This window comes from Capsicum annuum, chromosome 2 (genome assembly GCF_002878395.1).
Source record: "Capsicum annuum cultivar UCD-10X-F1 chromosome 2, UCD10Xv1.1, whole genome shotgun sequence".
NCBI classification, from domain to species: Eukaryota; Viridiplantae; Streptophyta; class Magnoliopsida; order Solanales; family Solanaceae; genus Capsicum; species Capsicum annuum.
Window position 1 is genome coordinate 113,176,777 of NC_061112.1, and position 19,536 is coordinate 113,196,312.

Below are 19,536 nucleotides of genomic sequence, written 5' to 3' on the forward strand. Positions count from 1 at the left end.
TAACGCAAGAGAATTATGGAGATCAGATGGTTCTGTCGATTGTGTCTGTTTATTTTCTTCTTTAGAGATGAGAAAGAAAATCTGGATACTTCTAGAGTCCTTTTTACTGATGACTGTAATTACTATTTTACCTTTAGATAAAGATAGAATTTTCAAACAGCCACTGGTCGTCTTGCCACTGACCTTTCTATATAGTAGAAAAATGATAAAATGGTTAGGAAAGGATACATTATCTATTTGATTTTTAAAATTGGATAAATATTATTGTAAATCTATATTTACTATAATGGATAAATATTATTATACCGAGGGAGTACTTATTAGATTATTTTTGAATTGATTTATTTAAAGTATTTTTTAATTAAAAAAAAGTTTTTAAATATTTGTGGTATTCAAATAAAATTTTAAAAAGAAGCGCCTGTAGTTTTAAGTTAAAATGATAAAAATAAATGACTTATGACTTTGAATTTATAAGCAAAAAATCAATCCAAATAGGCCATTAATCAATTTTTTTGTCACCAAATAGTGATTCTTGGTCGTCCACGAAATCAATTTTAATCTATTTATTTACTTTTATGTTCAATAGTACTTGTCCACTTCACTAAAAAATGATGTTCAATATTATTTCTCCAGTTTTGAATATCAATGTATAATTTATATAAACCATAATTTATTCATTTCCATCCATTTATCCTTATTATTAAATGTTATTCATCATTCAATGTCTTGAAAGATTAAAATTTCTTATATTCAACGAGTGATATGGTAAAACAATCCCTATTATTTGTTATTTTTTAACCCACTTTTCAAGTTAATAGTGAGCAAATATTATTAAAGGAAGAGAGTAATTAACATGGAGTTCAAATATATTTATTTACGAGAAACAATTAGAGCCAATTAAATACTTTCTTTGTTCAATTTATTTTACCTATTTTTTTTACTCCGTTTAAAAAATAACTTTTAAATTTTTTAATAATTTTTTCACTTAGACAAGACCTCAATTTTTTCACTCAGACAGGACCACAAGATTAAGTGAAACCGAGGAGCAAGAAAAAGCCCACAAAAATGAGATACCTGACGGATCGGCAAATCAATAATGGCCTATACTAATACAACTTGTTAGCCTTTGGATTTGAGTAGACGTTTATGTCCAATCTCTTCAATATAATTAAGTCTTTTTTTTGTGTGTGTCTTGGTAGTGAAACAAATGACTATGATGTGCATTGTGTGTTGAGATGAAAGAAACAATAAAGAAGAAGCAGAAATTTGGTTATCTGTTTGATCAAATTAAAAGAAATACTGTAGATGTTATTTTATTTTTTCATGGCCGAAAGAAATTTGGTTGTCTGTTTGAGTATTATTTCGAATGGGAAGCTTGGAGTAATGGTAAAGTTGTTGCATGTGACAAGATTCAAGTCATGAAAATATCTTTTATAGAAACATAAGATGAGGCTGTATATAATAGACCACAAAATCTAACTTTTTCCTGAACCCACGTAGCAGGAGTTTTAGGGCAGCAAGTTGCACTTTTATTTTGAAAAAAGACTGACTTAGAATGGTAATTCCTTTACATTCGTTCGGTCCTTTTCTTCTGCAACTGTATTTGGGACTTTGATCAATAATTTGTGCAAAAACGAAAAAGATTTTGTCTCTTAGTTTTTGGTAATAAAGCTGAATTTTGCTTTGTTTTATGTTGTATGTGTAAAATTCTGTGTTTTGGAATCTCATGAACTATTTTTTTTTTTTCAATCTCAAATGTGAGCATTGTTTCTTTATTTTTTGGCATTTCCTTCTTTGCTTGTTTGCAGAATGACTAACTAGGCTTGCTTGCTTTTGCTGATTCAGATTCACATTCAGTATATGAGATCAATAGTAGATTACTTTTCGTATATTTAGATCTCAAATTAAGTAGTTGTCTTTTAATCTTGCCCAAAAAATGATGCACTGATGAAGTCTGCACATATTATGTATCAAGAAGTTTCTAAGGACACAAATTATCTCAGCTTTGCATTTGTATTCTCACTAAATTTATACTCCATAAGGTGCAAAAGTAGTAGGTTAAGCCCTTATCATCATTCATTTAGGCCTTTTTTCTTTTATTTCAAACACCTTATCTTTTGAAAATTTTCTCATGTCATAGTTAAAATTCAGTGAAGATTCTTTTAAGGGATTGATAAAATTAGCAGGATAGATACAAGAGAACCATACCTTTCTCCATCTTATTCAAGTAAACAAGTGATTCTAAGAGGAAACTGATTTTCCATCCCTATACTAGTATACTTACCAAACAAGTGAAATAAGAATTTATGTTCCTCAGTCTTTGTACACCCGTTGGATGCTCTAAGGAATATGAGGATGCCATCCTGAAATTTTGGCCATGTGAAAGAATCTAATCAGACACATAGTTTGCAGGATCATTGAATATGTTTCACTAGTCTAATAGTGCAATCACATTTATAAAACACGAACTACACTGAAAGATCACGGTCTATGAATCCTTTCCAAGAATCTTCACGCAAACTTGAGAGGAATTAGAGGAGGAGGAAGGATAAGAATGTTGTGTCTGTTGTTTCTCTTAATGTTGTATGCAGGAGAGCGACACACCGCCTCAGGAAGAGTCTGGTTGTGTCTATTCATCCTTTTAATTCAAATTAAATATATTTATTTATTATTTCTCATTTAGATGGATTAGGATTGACCCACATAGGTGACCTGGTCCAATTCCCTTCACCATGTAAATACTTGGGTTCTGATAACGTTGTTTCCTCCGGTTATTATTTAGCTGCATCAGCAGACTGCAGTTAGGTTTCGCCTGGAATCTATTCTCCATGTCCACCAGCAATTTAGATAGAAAACAAGAGAGTGTTTTCAAGATGTGCATTGATGCCAGTGGCTTTGATTGTGTGTTGAATGATGAATTAAAAGCCAGTAACTTGGCTTTTGTATTGTACGATTAGCAAGTTGTCCGTCTTGGCTTGGCCTTCTTGTCATTTGTCTTATGCTTTCCCTGACTTCTATAGACATAAATAGTTAGAGTTTTACTATCCTCAGATGCTTGTCATGTGAATAGTTGCATCTCAAGAGGCTGTTTCCTTTGTATATCAGTAGAAACGTTGCAAGTATGCCAGCAAATTAAGAATACAACGAATACCGTTAGCATTATCATGTTAAGGAATATGTACGTAACCATAATAATTCTGCACGGCAAATTCCTCCATTGAGAAATGTGCTGTGAAGATGCACAGAATGTGAGTAGCATGAGAAAGTAGGGGCTGTTGAGTCCATCATTTTGTTGTCAGCTCTTGCTGTATAAATTCGTTTATGGTGGTGCAATTCGCTAAATGGGTAAGTATATTGGCATCAATTTCATGCAGGTCCGAAAGAATGAAATTTGGTTTACTTTAAATCATTGAGAGTTTTACAGGACCTATAAAGAGTGCTTGAGAATCAAGTTATGGTCGAATTGGATTCTGCAAATTGGGAAGATGTAAATATATAGTTACACTGGGACTGAATTGAAGGAGATATCCTATATGGCAGTTTGCTAGAAATTTGGTCACCATAATAGCTACTACTAATATTGACCATAAACAGAATAACTTTTCCAGTTCATGTTATTGACATTCTTTGTTTCCATCTTAACTATTTTTGTACATGTACCTAAAAACCATCCCTTCTAACTCTTTTATATCCATCCATGGTGTAATGAACAGATGTTTTGTATCCTCTAGCAACTCTCCAGAAATAAATCCTCTGGAACAACAAAATGAGACTTATCATTAATTAAAGGGAAAAACTTCATGAAGAGAATAAGGAGAGAAGTAAAGAATAGCTCCTTATGATTCAATGCCAACAAGGTTAGTGTGATAATTCCTGCAATTGATGTAAACACGATAGCAGTGTTCTTAAAGGCGTTTTGGGGCGGGCCATACCAAAAATGCTTCGCGGCGTAAATGAAAGCTGTAGATCCATAGGGTGTATATTCCGGGCGTAAAAACTATGTCTTGGGCATTAATTTTTGTATTTATTATTGATCTATCTTTGATTTATGGTGTAGTGATATTTATACTTTATGCTATAGTATTTTTTTTGAATATATAAATAAAGAAAGCAACTTTTCTAGAAAATAATTACTTACTATTTTTCTATATTATTGGTGATTTATGTAAATTTATTTGCAAAATTTTTGAAATTTTATTGTTGTTTATTTTTTTAGTAATAAAATTATAAAATTGAAGATACTTGAGATACGCCTCGTAAATCCATGGAACTTATGCTTCGTGTTTTGGGTTTATGCCTCGCCTCATTCCCCACAACTATTAAACCGCTGATAGATAATATAAAAAGGATGGTGTACTGAGCTTTCGCTATGCGTTGAATTCGAATAAAGGATGACACTATTACATGCAATTTTATCCTTACATTTCTGGCTGTTTTCACAGCCTTAAAAAGTCAGGGACAACAGATTATTCGATTAGTAATAGTAAAAGAGGTTTGCATTCATGTGAGATTGAAGTAAGATACTACTAGCATTTTCACTTATTAAACAAATGTTATTACATCATTTTCTTTAATTATAATAAAACCATACACTTATAAAAAAAGTGAGAATGTTGGAAAGGATATAACAGAAAAATGGAGAAAGGAAAACAGTAAGCCTGGTAAAGAGGGACACCCAAGTCATAAATGTTGTTTCAAAGAAAGACTATCTGTTCAATCTACACAAGGACTATCTCAGTCGCTGCTGCATTTTCCGCAAAACCCAATTCCCATTTTACCCAAGACTCAGTTTTTCACTGCACGGAACAAGTTTTAGCATCAAAACTAGCTCCAATTTTGGAATCTTGCACTGCTTGTAGGCAAGATCTTGGTCCTGTTATTCGTAAAGGACAGCAAGTTCATGCCCAAGTAATTGTAAATGGAATTAACAACTTGGGTATTCTTGGTACAAGAATCTTGGGAATGTATGTTTTGTGTAACAGGTTTATTGATGCCAAGAAATTGTTTTTTCAGCTTCAGTTGTGTTATGCTTCCCCTTGGAATTGGATGATTAGAGGGTATACAATAATGGGTCGTTTTGATTTAGCAATATTCTTGTTTTTTAAGATGTTGGTTTTTGGTACTTGTCCTGATAAATATACTTTTCCTTATGTGATTAAGGCTTGTGCTGGTTTAAATGTTGTGAGTTTAGGTAAATGGGTACATGGGTTGGTACGAAGATTAGGTTTTGAGGATGATGTTTTTGTGGGGAGTGGTTTTATTAAGTTTTATGCTGAGAGTGGTTGTTTGGATGATGCTCGTCTTTTGTTCGATAAAATGTCTAGAAGAGATAGTGTTTTGTGGAATGTGATGCTTAATGGCTATGCTAAAGATGAACGGTCAGTAAATGATGTGGTTGGGTTGTTTATGGACATGAGGAAAAGTGAAACTAAGCCTAATTCAGTAACATATGCTTGTGTTCTTTCTGTTTGTGCCTCGGAAACGATGGTTAAGTTTGGTTGTCAGATTCATGGGCTTGTTGCGCGATGTGGGTTTGAAATGGATTCTCTGGTAGCCAATACATTGATTGCAATGTATGCAAAATTCTGTTCCATGTTTGATGCACGCAGGATCTTTGACTTGGTGCCACAAGCAGATGCCGTGACTTGGAATGGGATGATTGGAGGGTATGTACAGAATGGGTATATGGATGAGGCGCTGGATTTATTTCAGGAAATGGTAGCTACTGGTGTCAAACCAGACTCTATCACCTTTGCCAGTTTGCTCCCGTGTGTTTCTATGTCAGAAGATTTGTACCTGGGGAAGGCAATTCATGGCTATATTGTGAGACATGATGTATCTATTGATGTTTTCTTAAAGAATGCCATTATTGATATGTACTTTAAGTGCGGGAATGTTGAGGCAGCACGCAACATATTTAATTGCAGCCCTGCTGTGGATGTTGTTATTTGCACTGCTGTGATTTCAGGATATATTCTTAATGCCATGAGTTCTGATGCACTAGATGTTTTCCGATGGTTACTTAGTAAGAAGATGAGGCCCAATCCTGTTACTCTAGCAAGTGCCTTACCAGCTTGTTCTAATTTGGCTGCTTTGATATTAGGTAAGGAACTGCATGGTGTCACTGTTAAGCGCAGCTTTCAAGGAATACTTTATGTGGGAAGTGCGGTGATGGACATGTATGCAAAATGTGGAAGATTGGATCTTGCTCAAAGAGTTTTCAGAAGGATGTCTGAAAGAGATGTTGTTTGTTGGAATTCAATGATCACGAGCTGTTGCCAGAATGCTGAACCAGAATTGGCCATTGACTTCTTCCACCAGATGGGTGCAGATGGAGCCAAGTATGATTGTGTCAGCATATCCAGCACTCTTTCTGCTTGTGCAAATTTGCCAGCTCTCCATTATGGGAAAGAGATCCATGGCTTCATTATGAAAAGTGCATTAAGCTCTGATGTTTTTGTGGAAAGTGCATTAATAGATATGTATGCTAAATGTGGAAACTTGAAGGTAGCTTGGTGCGTTTTTGACTTGATGGCACACAAGAATGAAGTATCATGGAACAGTATTATTGCAGCTTATGGAAATCATGGCCGACTTAAGGAGTGTCTGGATTTATTTCATGGAATGATAAAAGATGGTTTCCAGCCCGACCATGTCACCTTTCTTGCAATCATATCTGCTTGTGGCCATTCTGGTCGAGTTGAAGAAGGAAAACACTACTTCAACTGCATGACTAAGGAATATGGAATTACACCCCGAACCGAGCATTATGCATGCATGGTTGACTTGTTCGGAAGAGCTGGTCTCGTCAAAGAAGCATTTGGAGTGATTAAGAGCATGCCATTTGCTCCAGATGCCGGCATTTGGGGGACATTACTTGGGGCTTGTCGTTTACATGGCAATACTGAGCTTGCTGAAATGGCTTCTGAGCATCTTTCGAGCTTGGACCCTCAAAATTCCGGCTACTATATGTTACAATCAAATCTACATGCTAACGCCGGTAAATGGGATATGGTTTCCAAAATTCGTCATATGATGAAGGAAAGAGGAGTGCAGAAAGTACCCGGTTACAGCTGGACTGAAGTAAACAATAGCACTCATATTTTTGTTGCTGCTGACGCGAGTCACCCACAGTCTGCTGAGATATATCTTTTATTAGATAATCTTCTAATGGAGCTGCAAAATGAGGGTTATGTTCCTCATATTGATCGTCAAATACAAGATTCATTATCCCCAGAACTCTGTTGATTCTGATTAAATTCACGATTAACCACCGCAAATGAATAGAGCCACACTTCAGGTAGCATAGACATTTCATCTTTGTGTTGCAGCATTGATTATATTTGACCCACTTTATAAGTGAATAATGATCTAAAGTAGGGGGAAATTCTTCTTCTGACATGTACATTGTAGTCTTTCTTTTTTGTTTCTTTCATTTGATTCATTCATACAGAATACATAGAAATGCGCATTTGTAACAAAGTAAAGTCCTGAATTTAGCAGTTTTCTTCATCACCTAAGGCTTCTATCTTAGAATTCCAGTAATCAGTAGGGACAAATGTGAGAGCAAATTGAGCACCAACTCTAGACATATAAAATGGATCACACATCAGAGCATACTTAAGCGAGAAATGGATCCACCACCCGCAACAATAACAACAACAAAATGTCCACGGTAATCCTACTAGTAGGGTCTAAGAGGGTTGAATGTACGCAGACATTACTCCTATCTGTGCTGGGTGTAGAAGTTGTTTCGATAGACTCTTAACTCCACCATGAGCAGTTAAAAAACAATAGGCTTTGTTATATGAGGAAAGTGATGCTAATTTAAATACTTACTACTTAATAGTAAGATTCACCATTTATATGGTACAAATAAAGTAAAAAAAAAAAATCAAAAAAAAGGGGCAAAACTCTTATGGCCAACTGAATCCTGAAAAATGTGTATAAACTGATGTGATCACCTAACACTTAATATTATTTTTGTCTGCTTCACATAAGACAAGTAAAACCAAGTATGAAAATGTCACGACCCGAACTAGGTCGAACTAAGGCCTGGCCGTGACGGACATCCCGAACCATGAAGGTCCAAACGTCCCTCTCTATCTGATCAGGTAATCATGCACAACATTCATATCATAAAAGAAATTGCGAAAATAAAATTTGATACGGAAACATGGTCATTAATTTTGGATTTCAAGACATAGGAAAGAAAAAAAAATTGCAATTCAAAACATTTGAATAAGATCTGACTCGGTCTGTGAAATCTCTACTACATCTCAAAATTGTTCTGAAAATTGGGACAAGGCCCCCAGTAAACCAAAATCATATCTAATAATAGTTGTCTGAAAGTAAACAGGCCTTCTGGAATAAAAAAGGCTCACCAACTGAACACTGCAACTCTATCTGATAAACTCTATTGCTTTTCTGGACCCCTAGTCTGAGCCTCAGAACCTGAAGGGAGGGGGGGTCAATACAGATGTACTGCTACGCAAAGTAATCCAAGATAAAACTTTTATATAAGTGAAATAGTGGAGAGCAATTTGTTAAAACATAATGCATAAGCAGTTCACAAAACACATGGGCACTTTCTGAAAATCATAAGTCATTCTTGTCAATGTACTATCTGTTCTTTGTATTACTTCTGAGTTAGGTGGTATGCCCCTACAATTCTAAAATTCCACGGGCTGGAAGCCCCCAACCCGAGTGTGCCACAAGGGTTGGAATTTCTATTGCTGATACGCCACATGGCACTAGGCCAGCGTAATATAATATACCCGGATTGAAAAATCACAGTTTCGGGCAATGAGTTGTCTGAACTCATGCCTCCTTCGGGGAACCACCTGACGTCTCTTTATTCCCAGTTTTAACCACTTCTAAACATACATCATTCTAAATCTTAAAATCTGAAAGTCTGATTTCAAACATGCATTCTATTCTGTTTTGAATTATCATGGCATAATCTGAATTGGTGTCATCACACCAAGACTTGCAAGTCCTATTTCTGAGCCATAGTACAATAAGCATGATCTTTCATTAAAACATAGTTCAGACCACCCAAACATGCAAATAGTATAAGGGATTTCATGTTCTGAAGCATAAATCAAAACTATGCAAGAATCCTTTAAACATATGGTGGTCATGTGCTTTTGGCAAAATCATGCACTTTTTCATTATATAAATATTTTCAACATTTATCAACACAACTACCCTCTCTTTTGAAATCCAAATCTTAATCCAATCATAACACAATTCAAAACATTTTAAACCATGCTTTTCAAAGATGCATTCAAAACATCTATAGCATATGATAAGTAAAGGAAAATCAAAACAAGAGAGGGATTTTACATAAATCATGCTCTCAATTAAATCATCAACCTTAAAACACAAGCATACATATATATACAATTTTGAATCAATGTGGGGAAGGTTAAAAAGACCAAAACAATACTATCAAGATTTCTAAAACATGAATGTATTCATAAATCTGAAAACCTCTTTCTTAAAATCATGGTTTCTACGCCCATGATATTTTAGGAAAACCCCGCGTACCTCGATTATGAAGAATAACGGCTGATCCTTGAAACCTACAATTTGAAGATTCCAAATCTTCGATCAATTTCGAAAACCCATGGTTGAGTCTTGAGTTTCTTGGAGGAGAAGTATATGAATTAGGGTTTTTGTTTTGACGGAAGTCTTGAGAATGTCGTATATTATGCTTGTAGAGGTCTTAATCTCCTGTTTGGACGTTTTAAGAGATTTGAAAAAAGTCCAAACTACCATTGTTAACTTCTGAACGAAATTGGAAAAATTTAAACTGGGAACCCGATCTTATGGGCCACCGCGATGCGCCACTATCGCGGTGGCTCACTGAAAATTGACGAATGGGAATTTGGCCCTCTCCGCGACGCGCCACCATCGCGGAGTCTCACTGGAAATTGACCATCGTCATTTAAACCCTCTCCGCGACGCGCCAAGGACACGAATGACGGTGTTTTACGACTATGACTTAAATTAACCATAACTCCTTCACCGAGTGTCCGTTTTGGACGAATCTTATGTCAACGGAAAACTCATTCTATTCCCCACACTACTAAAATAATTAACATGCCATATTTGCATAGGATTTATTGCTTTTGAATCATCTACGCATAGAAATGACGATTTTCATTCTAGCCCAAAATGTGGGGTATTACATTATCTTCCCCTTGGAATCATTCGTCCCCGAATGATGGGTAGAAACGTTGAATCTTAAAGGTATGAAATAACGTGGACATGATGTGTCTTCTAAGAAGGGATATAGCATACCAAGTTGTCATCACAGCACTCTATCATGAAACTGAATTCTGAGCTGACTTGACTTTACTTGCATTAAGGAGTTGATTCCTACTGAGAGTTTAGGATACACCCACCCACCCCCCGAAGCGTTTATGCTCAAATCACACATATTGGATTTGGAAGTGATAGCTTAGGTAAGTACGAATCATGAGGCAACAAGATTTAGATCATACAAAGGTATTACACTGTCTGAGCTAAAATAGCTGAAAAAATTTGAGATTATGTGTTGAACTCTTATGAACTGAGTCATGACTAAATAACTGAATCTGAAACATGATGCTTGGACTGAGCTGAGTTCACAACTTAAACGGATGGAATAGATTATATTTTGGAATGGTCATACGCATTGGACTTCAGATAGTAGAACTGGGTGAAAAGGTAGAAAACCACAGTAACTTGTCTACCTAACTGCTAAACTGAATTATACGGGACACTTATACTTAACTGGAGTATCTCTTCAACAATCTTTCTAAAGAAGTTCTAGTAGCGTCAGGGAGCAAAGAATCTCTGACATGAGTTATACAAGACATCCAACTAAGGAATCACAACAATGACACTACTTTATAGCATGGAATATAGACATATAACTCATAAACTAGGATAAAATTACCAAATCTTAGGCAATGCAACATCTTACTTTCGAGTTTAGCCACACTTCAAAAATACTCTCTCAAGTATACTTTCCTCTTAAACACCATGCTCATTGATTTCACTTATTTTTCTCACATGACCGCTGATATTTCCATCTACTAATGTCTAACGTGAACTAAATCTCCTCAGCATCTTCAAGCCTAACTCAAAATCACAAGACGCGCCACATAATACTGTAGTACTAGTCTGAATCATGAATTTAGCACACCCTGCATTTCACAATTCCTCATCTCCTGCATAATTCTTATTGTCGTTCCAGCAATCACCTTCAACTTCGTATTAGACATTCACAAACACTGAAGGCATCCATCCATATGCATACAAATATGCTATTTAATCCTATCTTCATACCCACATGTGCACTTCTAAACAACCACTCATAAATTATATTTCTCATATTCTTTAATACTTCTATCCATAACAACTTCCCTGCACTATTCAGATGATATACATAAAATATCCTCAACTAACCAAGTCATACATGAAACTTCACCCCAAAATTCTTTCAACTTATCGACTTACATAAAACAAGCACACAATAATTTTTCCCAAATATAACACATAAAACTTCAACTAACCTAGACATGTATCAAAGACTTGACCTCAATCTTACTCCACAATTATTGCCTTAACTCAAATAAGCACACAACCATCTTTTATCAACAAGAAATTTTACTCTTTCCCATCTAGACAACTGTTCATCATCACTATCTCGACCTAAGGGAAAAGGTCACTCGAAAAAAATTGGAATACCAGAATCTGAAACATGAGGGGAGTACTAAGCGTAACTTGATACCCTACTGAGGCGTAAGGAATAGAGCACTCATGGCATGAATTCATTAAAGAGATCTAATCTGAGGACGTACCTGATATAAATCTAAATTTTCACTAATCGTTAAGAGTATCACATGTGCACAAGAGTCATGAACTGCATGATCTGAATTTTTTTGGAATTCATAACTTACGAAAAGTAATTCTGACTGCTAAACAAACTGGGAACTCATCATACTAGGAACTAGGATAGTACATAATTCCTTATCATATGCCTAAACACAAGCTATGATCATGAAGCTGGACATAAAGCATGAGTATGTATCAGAATAACTGAAGTAAACTGCTGAAATAAGAATAGATTGAGCATCATTCTTTCTCACGACCAATTTCACAACTTACTGGCACATCTATTATCATCTGAAAACTTGACTTGGTTACTCGTTCTATTATCTCCCCCTTAGATTTAAGCCACTACACTAAGACGTGAACCACTATATACACTCTGGTATAAACTGAAATTACTTTACTCTAGAGTCGGGGATATAACAATACACATAAAACTAAACTTACCCTGTAAGACGGTATCTTCATGTATAACAACCAATGCTAATACCTACTTCTAAGATTCAACCCTTAGGTTTCTATATCCCTAAAAGTCATCATATAACAGCTTAAACATTCACCAACTCAGATTCTTCTAACACTAAATATGGATATCTCCAAACCTTTGTCGGACCATACCACTTTTGTCATAGTCTACCAGCATCACAACTCCAAACTTATATCTCTCTAATATGTGAATCAAGATCATATCAAAAGGCGTAATATTATCTATCAAAACTCCTCAACTTGACTATTTAGAACACCATATATCATTTAACTACTCTTTCTCCACCTAGCAACTCAACGGCACCACTAGCCACACACAACATGCAATAGCCTTAGAAAAATATTACAATCTCATATCACCTTGGCATACTTCTACTTCATACATACAACATCATACTTCATTACGAACCAAATAAACTTAAGCTCTTGCATGCACTATTCAAGCCTATTAGATCGCTTTCATAAAACTAGTATCATTAACCAAGAAATAATCACATCCACCTTTATGACATCACTGCTATGCCTCAAAATCTACTACATACCTTCTCACAAGTAGTACTAGTCTACAACTACCAAGGAAAAGAAAATCAAGGGGGTAGAGTTACATAATAGACATGGTTAACCTTAATCTTATATTATAACCCCATGCAATCTTATCTACTTATACGGCTTTCTCATATCACACTTACTTACCCAAGCGAACATTTAGACTACATTCAAATTCCACAAACAACCTTGTGTCTATAATTATAACTTACTGGCTAATCTAGCCATTTTCATACTTCGAGCAAACAATAACTCAGCTTAGCTAATTATTCCTTCTCTACGTTCTACTGAACTAGCACACAAGGACGTATCACTTTAATACCAACTCAATCTCATGCCATAAGATTCGGCTATACATACATTCAATAAATTGCCCTTACCATTTTCCTGTCATTACGCCTCTAAACCCCCAGTTCCATCCAACACAAGAACCAACAAAATGGATAATAAGTTGCTAGTGAATCGAAATAGGCCTCACACAGCTTCACTAGACTTTGAGTTTCAACAACACAATGATAACAAGATTGCAAAAGACAGAAACTTGACACACAATAATCAATGATCTACGGATACATATTTTATTCTGTATAAATAAAAAATATGAGTCAAACACTTCCCCCATAAACTACCATACAATCTACACATGCTACTAGCTACCACATTAGTCTATCACTAAAAAGGGGTAAATCATTCTCAAACATCGGTTATTCAACTAAAATATTTATTTACACAAAAGTCACTCTCACTCTGACTTCTAACTTTGTGACTTCACATCACCAACTTCTTGATCCAACATCACTACCAATAGGCCATGACACCGACACTTAACTTATACTACTACTCGGGTGGAAATACAGTTCCAACATTCGGCTACACATCACCCCCTTAAGCGTGTCATCAGTAACATAAATTCTGAAAAGGACTGAATACACTCAATACCGTGGGCTGAAAAGTATGATTTCATCAGAATCAAAGTTCATACTAGAATCAATACATTCTGAGGCACTAACGGACTCTTCACAAGTCCTTCCACAATTTTAAAATCTTATATGATTCAATCAGAAAGAACCATGTCATTTAGACTCTAAACTTCTGTACTTGAATCACCCCAATAATAAGACATGTCTGAGAACATCAGAGTAGGGAAAGAATTGGGATGACTGTTACTTTCGTATGGGCAACACCATAGCACTAATTAGAGAATGAAAGAGGAACATTCTGACTCTATTGCACGAACTAGAATATGAAAAAAAAGACATTCCTAAATACCCTGTAGCCTCCTGCTTATAAGCGTGGCGTGCTACACACCCATAAATAAGACTCTACCCGACACTATTTCGCATACCCTGAGATCATGAACCGTGCTCTGATACCAAGTTTGCCACGATTCGAACTAGGGTCTGGCCATGACGGACATCCCAAACCATGAAGGCTCAGACGTCCCTCTCTATCTAATCTGGTAATCATGCACAACATTAATATCATAAAAGAAAATGTGAAAATAAAATCTGATACGGAAACATGGTCATTAACTCTGGATTTCAAGACATAAGAAAGAAAAAAAACTGCAATTCAAAACATCTGAATAAGATCTGACTCGGTCTGTGAAATCTCTACTACATCTCAAAATTGTTCTAAAACTGGGATAAGGCCCCCAGTAGACCAAAACCATAACTAATAATAGTTGTCTAAAAGTAAACAGGCCTTCTGGAATAAAGAAGGCTCACCAATTGAACACTGCAACTCTGTCTAATAAAATTTATTGCTTTTCTGGACCCGTAGACTGAGCCTCAGAACCTGGAGGGAGGAGGAGGGGTTAATACAGATGTACTGGTACGGAAAGTAATCCAAGATAAAACTTTTATATTAGTAAAATAGTGGAGAGAAATTTGTTAAAACATCATGCATAAACAGTTCTCAAAACACATAGGCACTTTCTGAAAATCATAAGTCATTCTTGTCAATGCACTCTCTGTTCTTTGTATTACTTCTGAGTTAGGTGGTACGCCCATACAATTCTAAAATCTCACGGGCTATATGAAATCCGTCATGACTCAGCGGGGAAGCCCCCAACCAGAGTGTGCCACAAGGGTTGGAGTTTCTATTTTTGATACACCACACGGCACTAGGCCAACGTAATATAATATACCCAGATCGACAAATCACGATTTTGGGCAATGAGTTGTCTGAACTCATGCCTCCTTCAGGGAACCACCTAACGTCTCTTTATGCCTAGTTTTAACCACTTCTAAACATACATCATTCTAAATCTTAAAATCTGAAAATCTAATTTCAAACATGCATTCTATTCTGTTCTGAATTATCATGGCATAATCTGAATTGGTGTCGTCACACCAAGACTTGCAAGTCCTATTTATGAGCCATAGTACAATAAGCATGATCTTTCATTAAAACATAGTTCAGATCACCCAAACATACAAATAGTATAAGAGATTTCATGTTCTGAAGTATAAATTAAAACTATGCAAGAATCCTTTAAACATATGGTGTTCATGTGTTTTTGACAAAATCATTTCATTATATGAATATTTTCAACATTTATCAACACTACTACCCTCTCTTTTGAAATCCAAATCTTAATCCAATCATAACACAATTCAAAACATTTTAAACCATGCTTTTCAAGGATGCATTCAAAACATCTATAGCATATGATAAGTAAAGGAAAATCAAAACAAGAGAGGGATTTTACATAAGTCATGCACTCAATTAAATCATCAACCTTAAAACACAAGCATACATATATATACAATTTCGAATCAATGTCGAGGAAGGTCAAAAGACCAAAACAATACCGTCAAGATTTCTAAAACATGAATGTATTCATAAATCTGAAAAACCCTTTCTTAGAATCATGATTTCTATGCCCATGAGATTTAAGAAAAACCCCGCGTACCTCGATTATGAAGAATAACGGCTGATCCTTGAAGCCTACGGTTTGGGGATTCCAAATCTCCAATCAATTTTGAAAACTCATGGTTGAGTCTTGAGTTTCTTGGAGGAGAAGTATATGAACTAGGGTTTTTGTTTTGAGGGAAGTCTTGAGAATGTCGTATATTATGCTTGTAAAGGTCTTAATCTCCTGTTTGGACATTTTAAGAGACTTGCCAAAAAGTCCAAACTACCATTGTTAATTTCTGAATGAAATTGGAAAAATTTGAACTGGGAACCCGAGATTATGGGCCACCGCGACGCGCCACTATCGCGGTGGCTCACTGGAAATTGACGAATGGGAATTTGGCCCTCTCCGCGATGCGCCACCATCGCGGAGTCTCACTGAAAATTGGTCATCGTCATTTAAACCCTCTCCGCGACGCGCCAAGGACACAAATGACGGTGTTTTACGACTATGACTTAAATTAACCATAACTCCTTCACCGAGTGTCCTTTTTGGATAAATCTTATGTCGACGGAAAACTCATTCAATTCTCCACACTACTAAAATGATTAACATGTCATATTTAAATAGGATTTATTGCTTTTGGATCATCTACGCATAAAAATGACGGTTTTCGTTCTAACCCGAAATGCGGGGTGTTACAGAAAAGATTTAATTGAATGTTCAGGACTTGATGGTCGATTGACAAAATTTCAAAGATTATGGTTAACAACACATCATCAGTGTATGAGAGAATATCCTCCTCTAGTTTTCACTCTAGTTGCCCTCTTGTCTCTATCCCACTATGGGATTGGATATATTTGAAGTGGAGAGTGAAATGTACAAGCAATTATTTGTATGTGTCTATAAGAAATATATCCATTTTATTGTTGTTATTTTCTTTCTATGCTGCGTTGGTTATATTTTATTTGAGCCGATGGAATACTGAAAACAGCATGTTTGTCGGCATAATGTTTGTGTATATCTTACTTTTTCCGGATTCCTCTTGTAAATTATATTAGATATACTCTTGTTGTGGTATTCTAATTGAACAATTTGACACCACAATCAAAAAAAAAGAAAAAAAGACTAGTAGTGGCAAACTAAAACTTATGCAATGATGGAATTTAAAGACCAAAACAAGAAAAAATGAATCCATTACACAAAGCAAAAGCATCTTTACCACAAATTGAAAAACCCAAAATAAGAATCTTAGTCCAATTGTTGTCCTCCTTTTTTCTCTACCACATTTCTTCAGTGAAGAATGTGCTTTTAGGAGATGTTTTAATGCAATCCAGGAGATGGCAAAACTTATTCTAGTAGCAATCATTAACAAGAGGAAGATGGTATATATATATATATATATATATACATATATATATATATATATATATATATATATATATATATATATATATATATATATATATATATTTTGGAGACAAACTTAAAGTGGTAGGATTCTTTTTTCCATTTTGGAGTTTACATGTCCCATCGCTAGCTATTAAGTGAAACCATGTGCTTGACATAACAAATTAAAAGTAAACAAATAAAATGGAAAAATTAAATGTTCACTAATAAGGTGAACGTTTAGATAGTCAATTAACCAAACTGTTAAAATCTGAGCCTACGAGACTCAATTAGTGTTTCACAAACAATCAAAATGAGTGATTCCCCTATGAGGGAAATACAATGGGGAATATAGTTTCTTTCTTTCACAAGGTCATATCAGCTGTTTAATTTTACAAAGTGGAAAAATTATGTGGTCGTAAGATTAGGTGCTTATATATTTTAAAGTTATAAAAAGAATCCAATTAAATTACACATTTGATTTAGAAGCACTAATATGTCTTTAATTGCTACTCGAACTTTATATATATCGACAGCCACAGCCCACAGGTGTACAGTGAGTATATGCATTATGCAAATGACCTGATATTCGGAGAAAAAAACATTATTTCAACCAACAAAATTATGAAATAGTCATGATCACAGACATCTGACGGTTATGTCCTCGTGAAGTTGTAATAAGGAAATTCAATAAAACAATACAATGCTATACATGCAATTTAAATATGTGACCTAAAATAATTTTGAATTTCCTTGGAGTTAATTTGCTGAATGATCAATTTGCCTACTGAAATCACTCACTTCTTTTGGGAGTAGAACATCTTTCAACTCTTATTTCTTATGTTACTGTCCTCAGAATACAGTAAACTCCACAAAATCCTAATCATGTGTCATTTTAAAAACTTTAATTTCTTAATTAAAAAATTATTTAACTCATACAAACTCATTTAGCAATGGTGTGGCGAAATGCAATAGGTCGCGAGAGAAATTTTCTCAACTTAAACAAGGGTATTGTATTCTAGATTTTCATTTTCTCCTACTAAATCTTTCGAACTCCTGTGTATATAAAATATTAAACTGAATGAAAAAATAATACTAGGATTTTCTCCTACTATAGCAACAAGTATGCTCAGTAAAATATCTTTAGTGAAATGTGAAAAAGATAATATACATATAAACCTTAAAAGTTATCTCTTCCTTTAAAAAAAAAAAAAAAAAAATTATTTCCAATAGATCTCTACTCCACACAAAAGGAAAAGAGACAAAAACAATAAGCAAAAAAAAAAAAAAAAAAAAATGATAATGCAATAATCAATTGCAGCAGAGGATGATACTGACAAAAACATACTCCCATACAAAAATATCCATAAGTAGTAAACATATTAGATGTAATTTATATACTTACACTAATTCATTTACATATATCACCAACAAGCTAGCTAATTAATTCAAAATCCAATTAATTAATTATGGGATGCATCTTCTTTTATATAGAGTATTGCTGCTGCTGCTTAACATTCTTCCTTTTCTTCTTCTCATAAGCAATCCCCCTCGCTTTCGCTTGCGTGTCTCTCACTTCCCTTAAATACAATCTCACTGCTCTTACACCAAACGGATTCGTCTCCGTCCTTCCTCCATTCTCTTCAAAGGCAGCGCGTAGCCTACCAATAAGCGCGTCAAGGCTCCCCCACGCTTGTTTCAACGGACAATTACACGGTGCCGGCGGATTAGGATCGCCGTAAAACGGACAAGAACAGTTGTGTACCTTAGTTTTCCCGAACTGATCTAGGTACTTTAAGAATTCCAGAATGTTGGCTCCGCTGCATCGCGATAGTATTAATGGTGGCTTGTGGTTTTTCAAGTAGTGTCCGAATGTGTTCCAGTCTCGCCGTTTTTGTAGCTCGTAACGGCTCACCGTTGGTGGAGATGACGGCGGCGGTATTACCGGCGGCGGCTGCGGTGGAGAGGAGTTTTGTGAGACACAAGTGATGGTACTACTATACACGTCTAACATGGCTGTGAATATTTTGAAGTTGTTGAAGAGGGTATCAGCCTCATCACTATATATATATAGGACGATGTGAGAGAGTTCAATAGTTCTCATAATTTTCTAGTTTGGGATGATGGACAAGTGTAAATAGTATTGAGTTAATTTAATACTCTACTACTGCTTTTATCCTAATTTACGCGGGTTTAGATTAAGTTAATATGAAATATAACAAAAGAAAAAAAATTGAAATATGGAATCTACAATGAGTTATACCTATTTATCTGACTAAAAATTATTTTAGTAAGTATAACATGAACATTTAGAAATAAAACTGTTAAAATAAAGTATAGAAAAACCTCATTCTTCTTTAAATTAACTT

General features: G+C 35.2%; 2 protein-coding genes across 2 annotated transcripts; one reads left to right on the forward strand and one right to left on the reverse strand.

Moving 5' to 3' along the window:
• Window positions 1-4,452: 4,452 nt before the first annotated feature.
• Window positions 4,453-7,515, forward strand: LOC107858993 (pentatricopeptide repeat-containing protein At4g21300). The gene has a single exon (XM_016703837.2). It carries the CDS (start codon window positions 4,687-4,689, stop codon window positions 7,246-7,248), a length of 2,562 nt encoding a protein of 853 aa, XP_016559323.2. The 5' UTR covers window positions 4,453-4,686; the 3' UTR covers window positions 7,249-7,515.
• A 10,980-nt stretch (window positions 7,516-18,495) lies between these two features.
• On the reverse strand, window positions 18,496-19,309 carry LOC107861110 (protein LIGHT-DEPENDENT SHORT HYPOCOTYLS 5). The gene has a single exon (XM_016706495.2). The coding sequence runs from the start codon at window positions 19,269-19,271 to the stop codon at window positions 18,654-18,656; it is 618 nt and encodes a 205-aa protein (XP_016561981.1). The 5' UTR covers window positions 19,272-19,309; the 3' UTR covers window positions 18,496-18,653.
• Window positions 19,310-19,536: the final 227 nt, after the last annotated feature.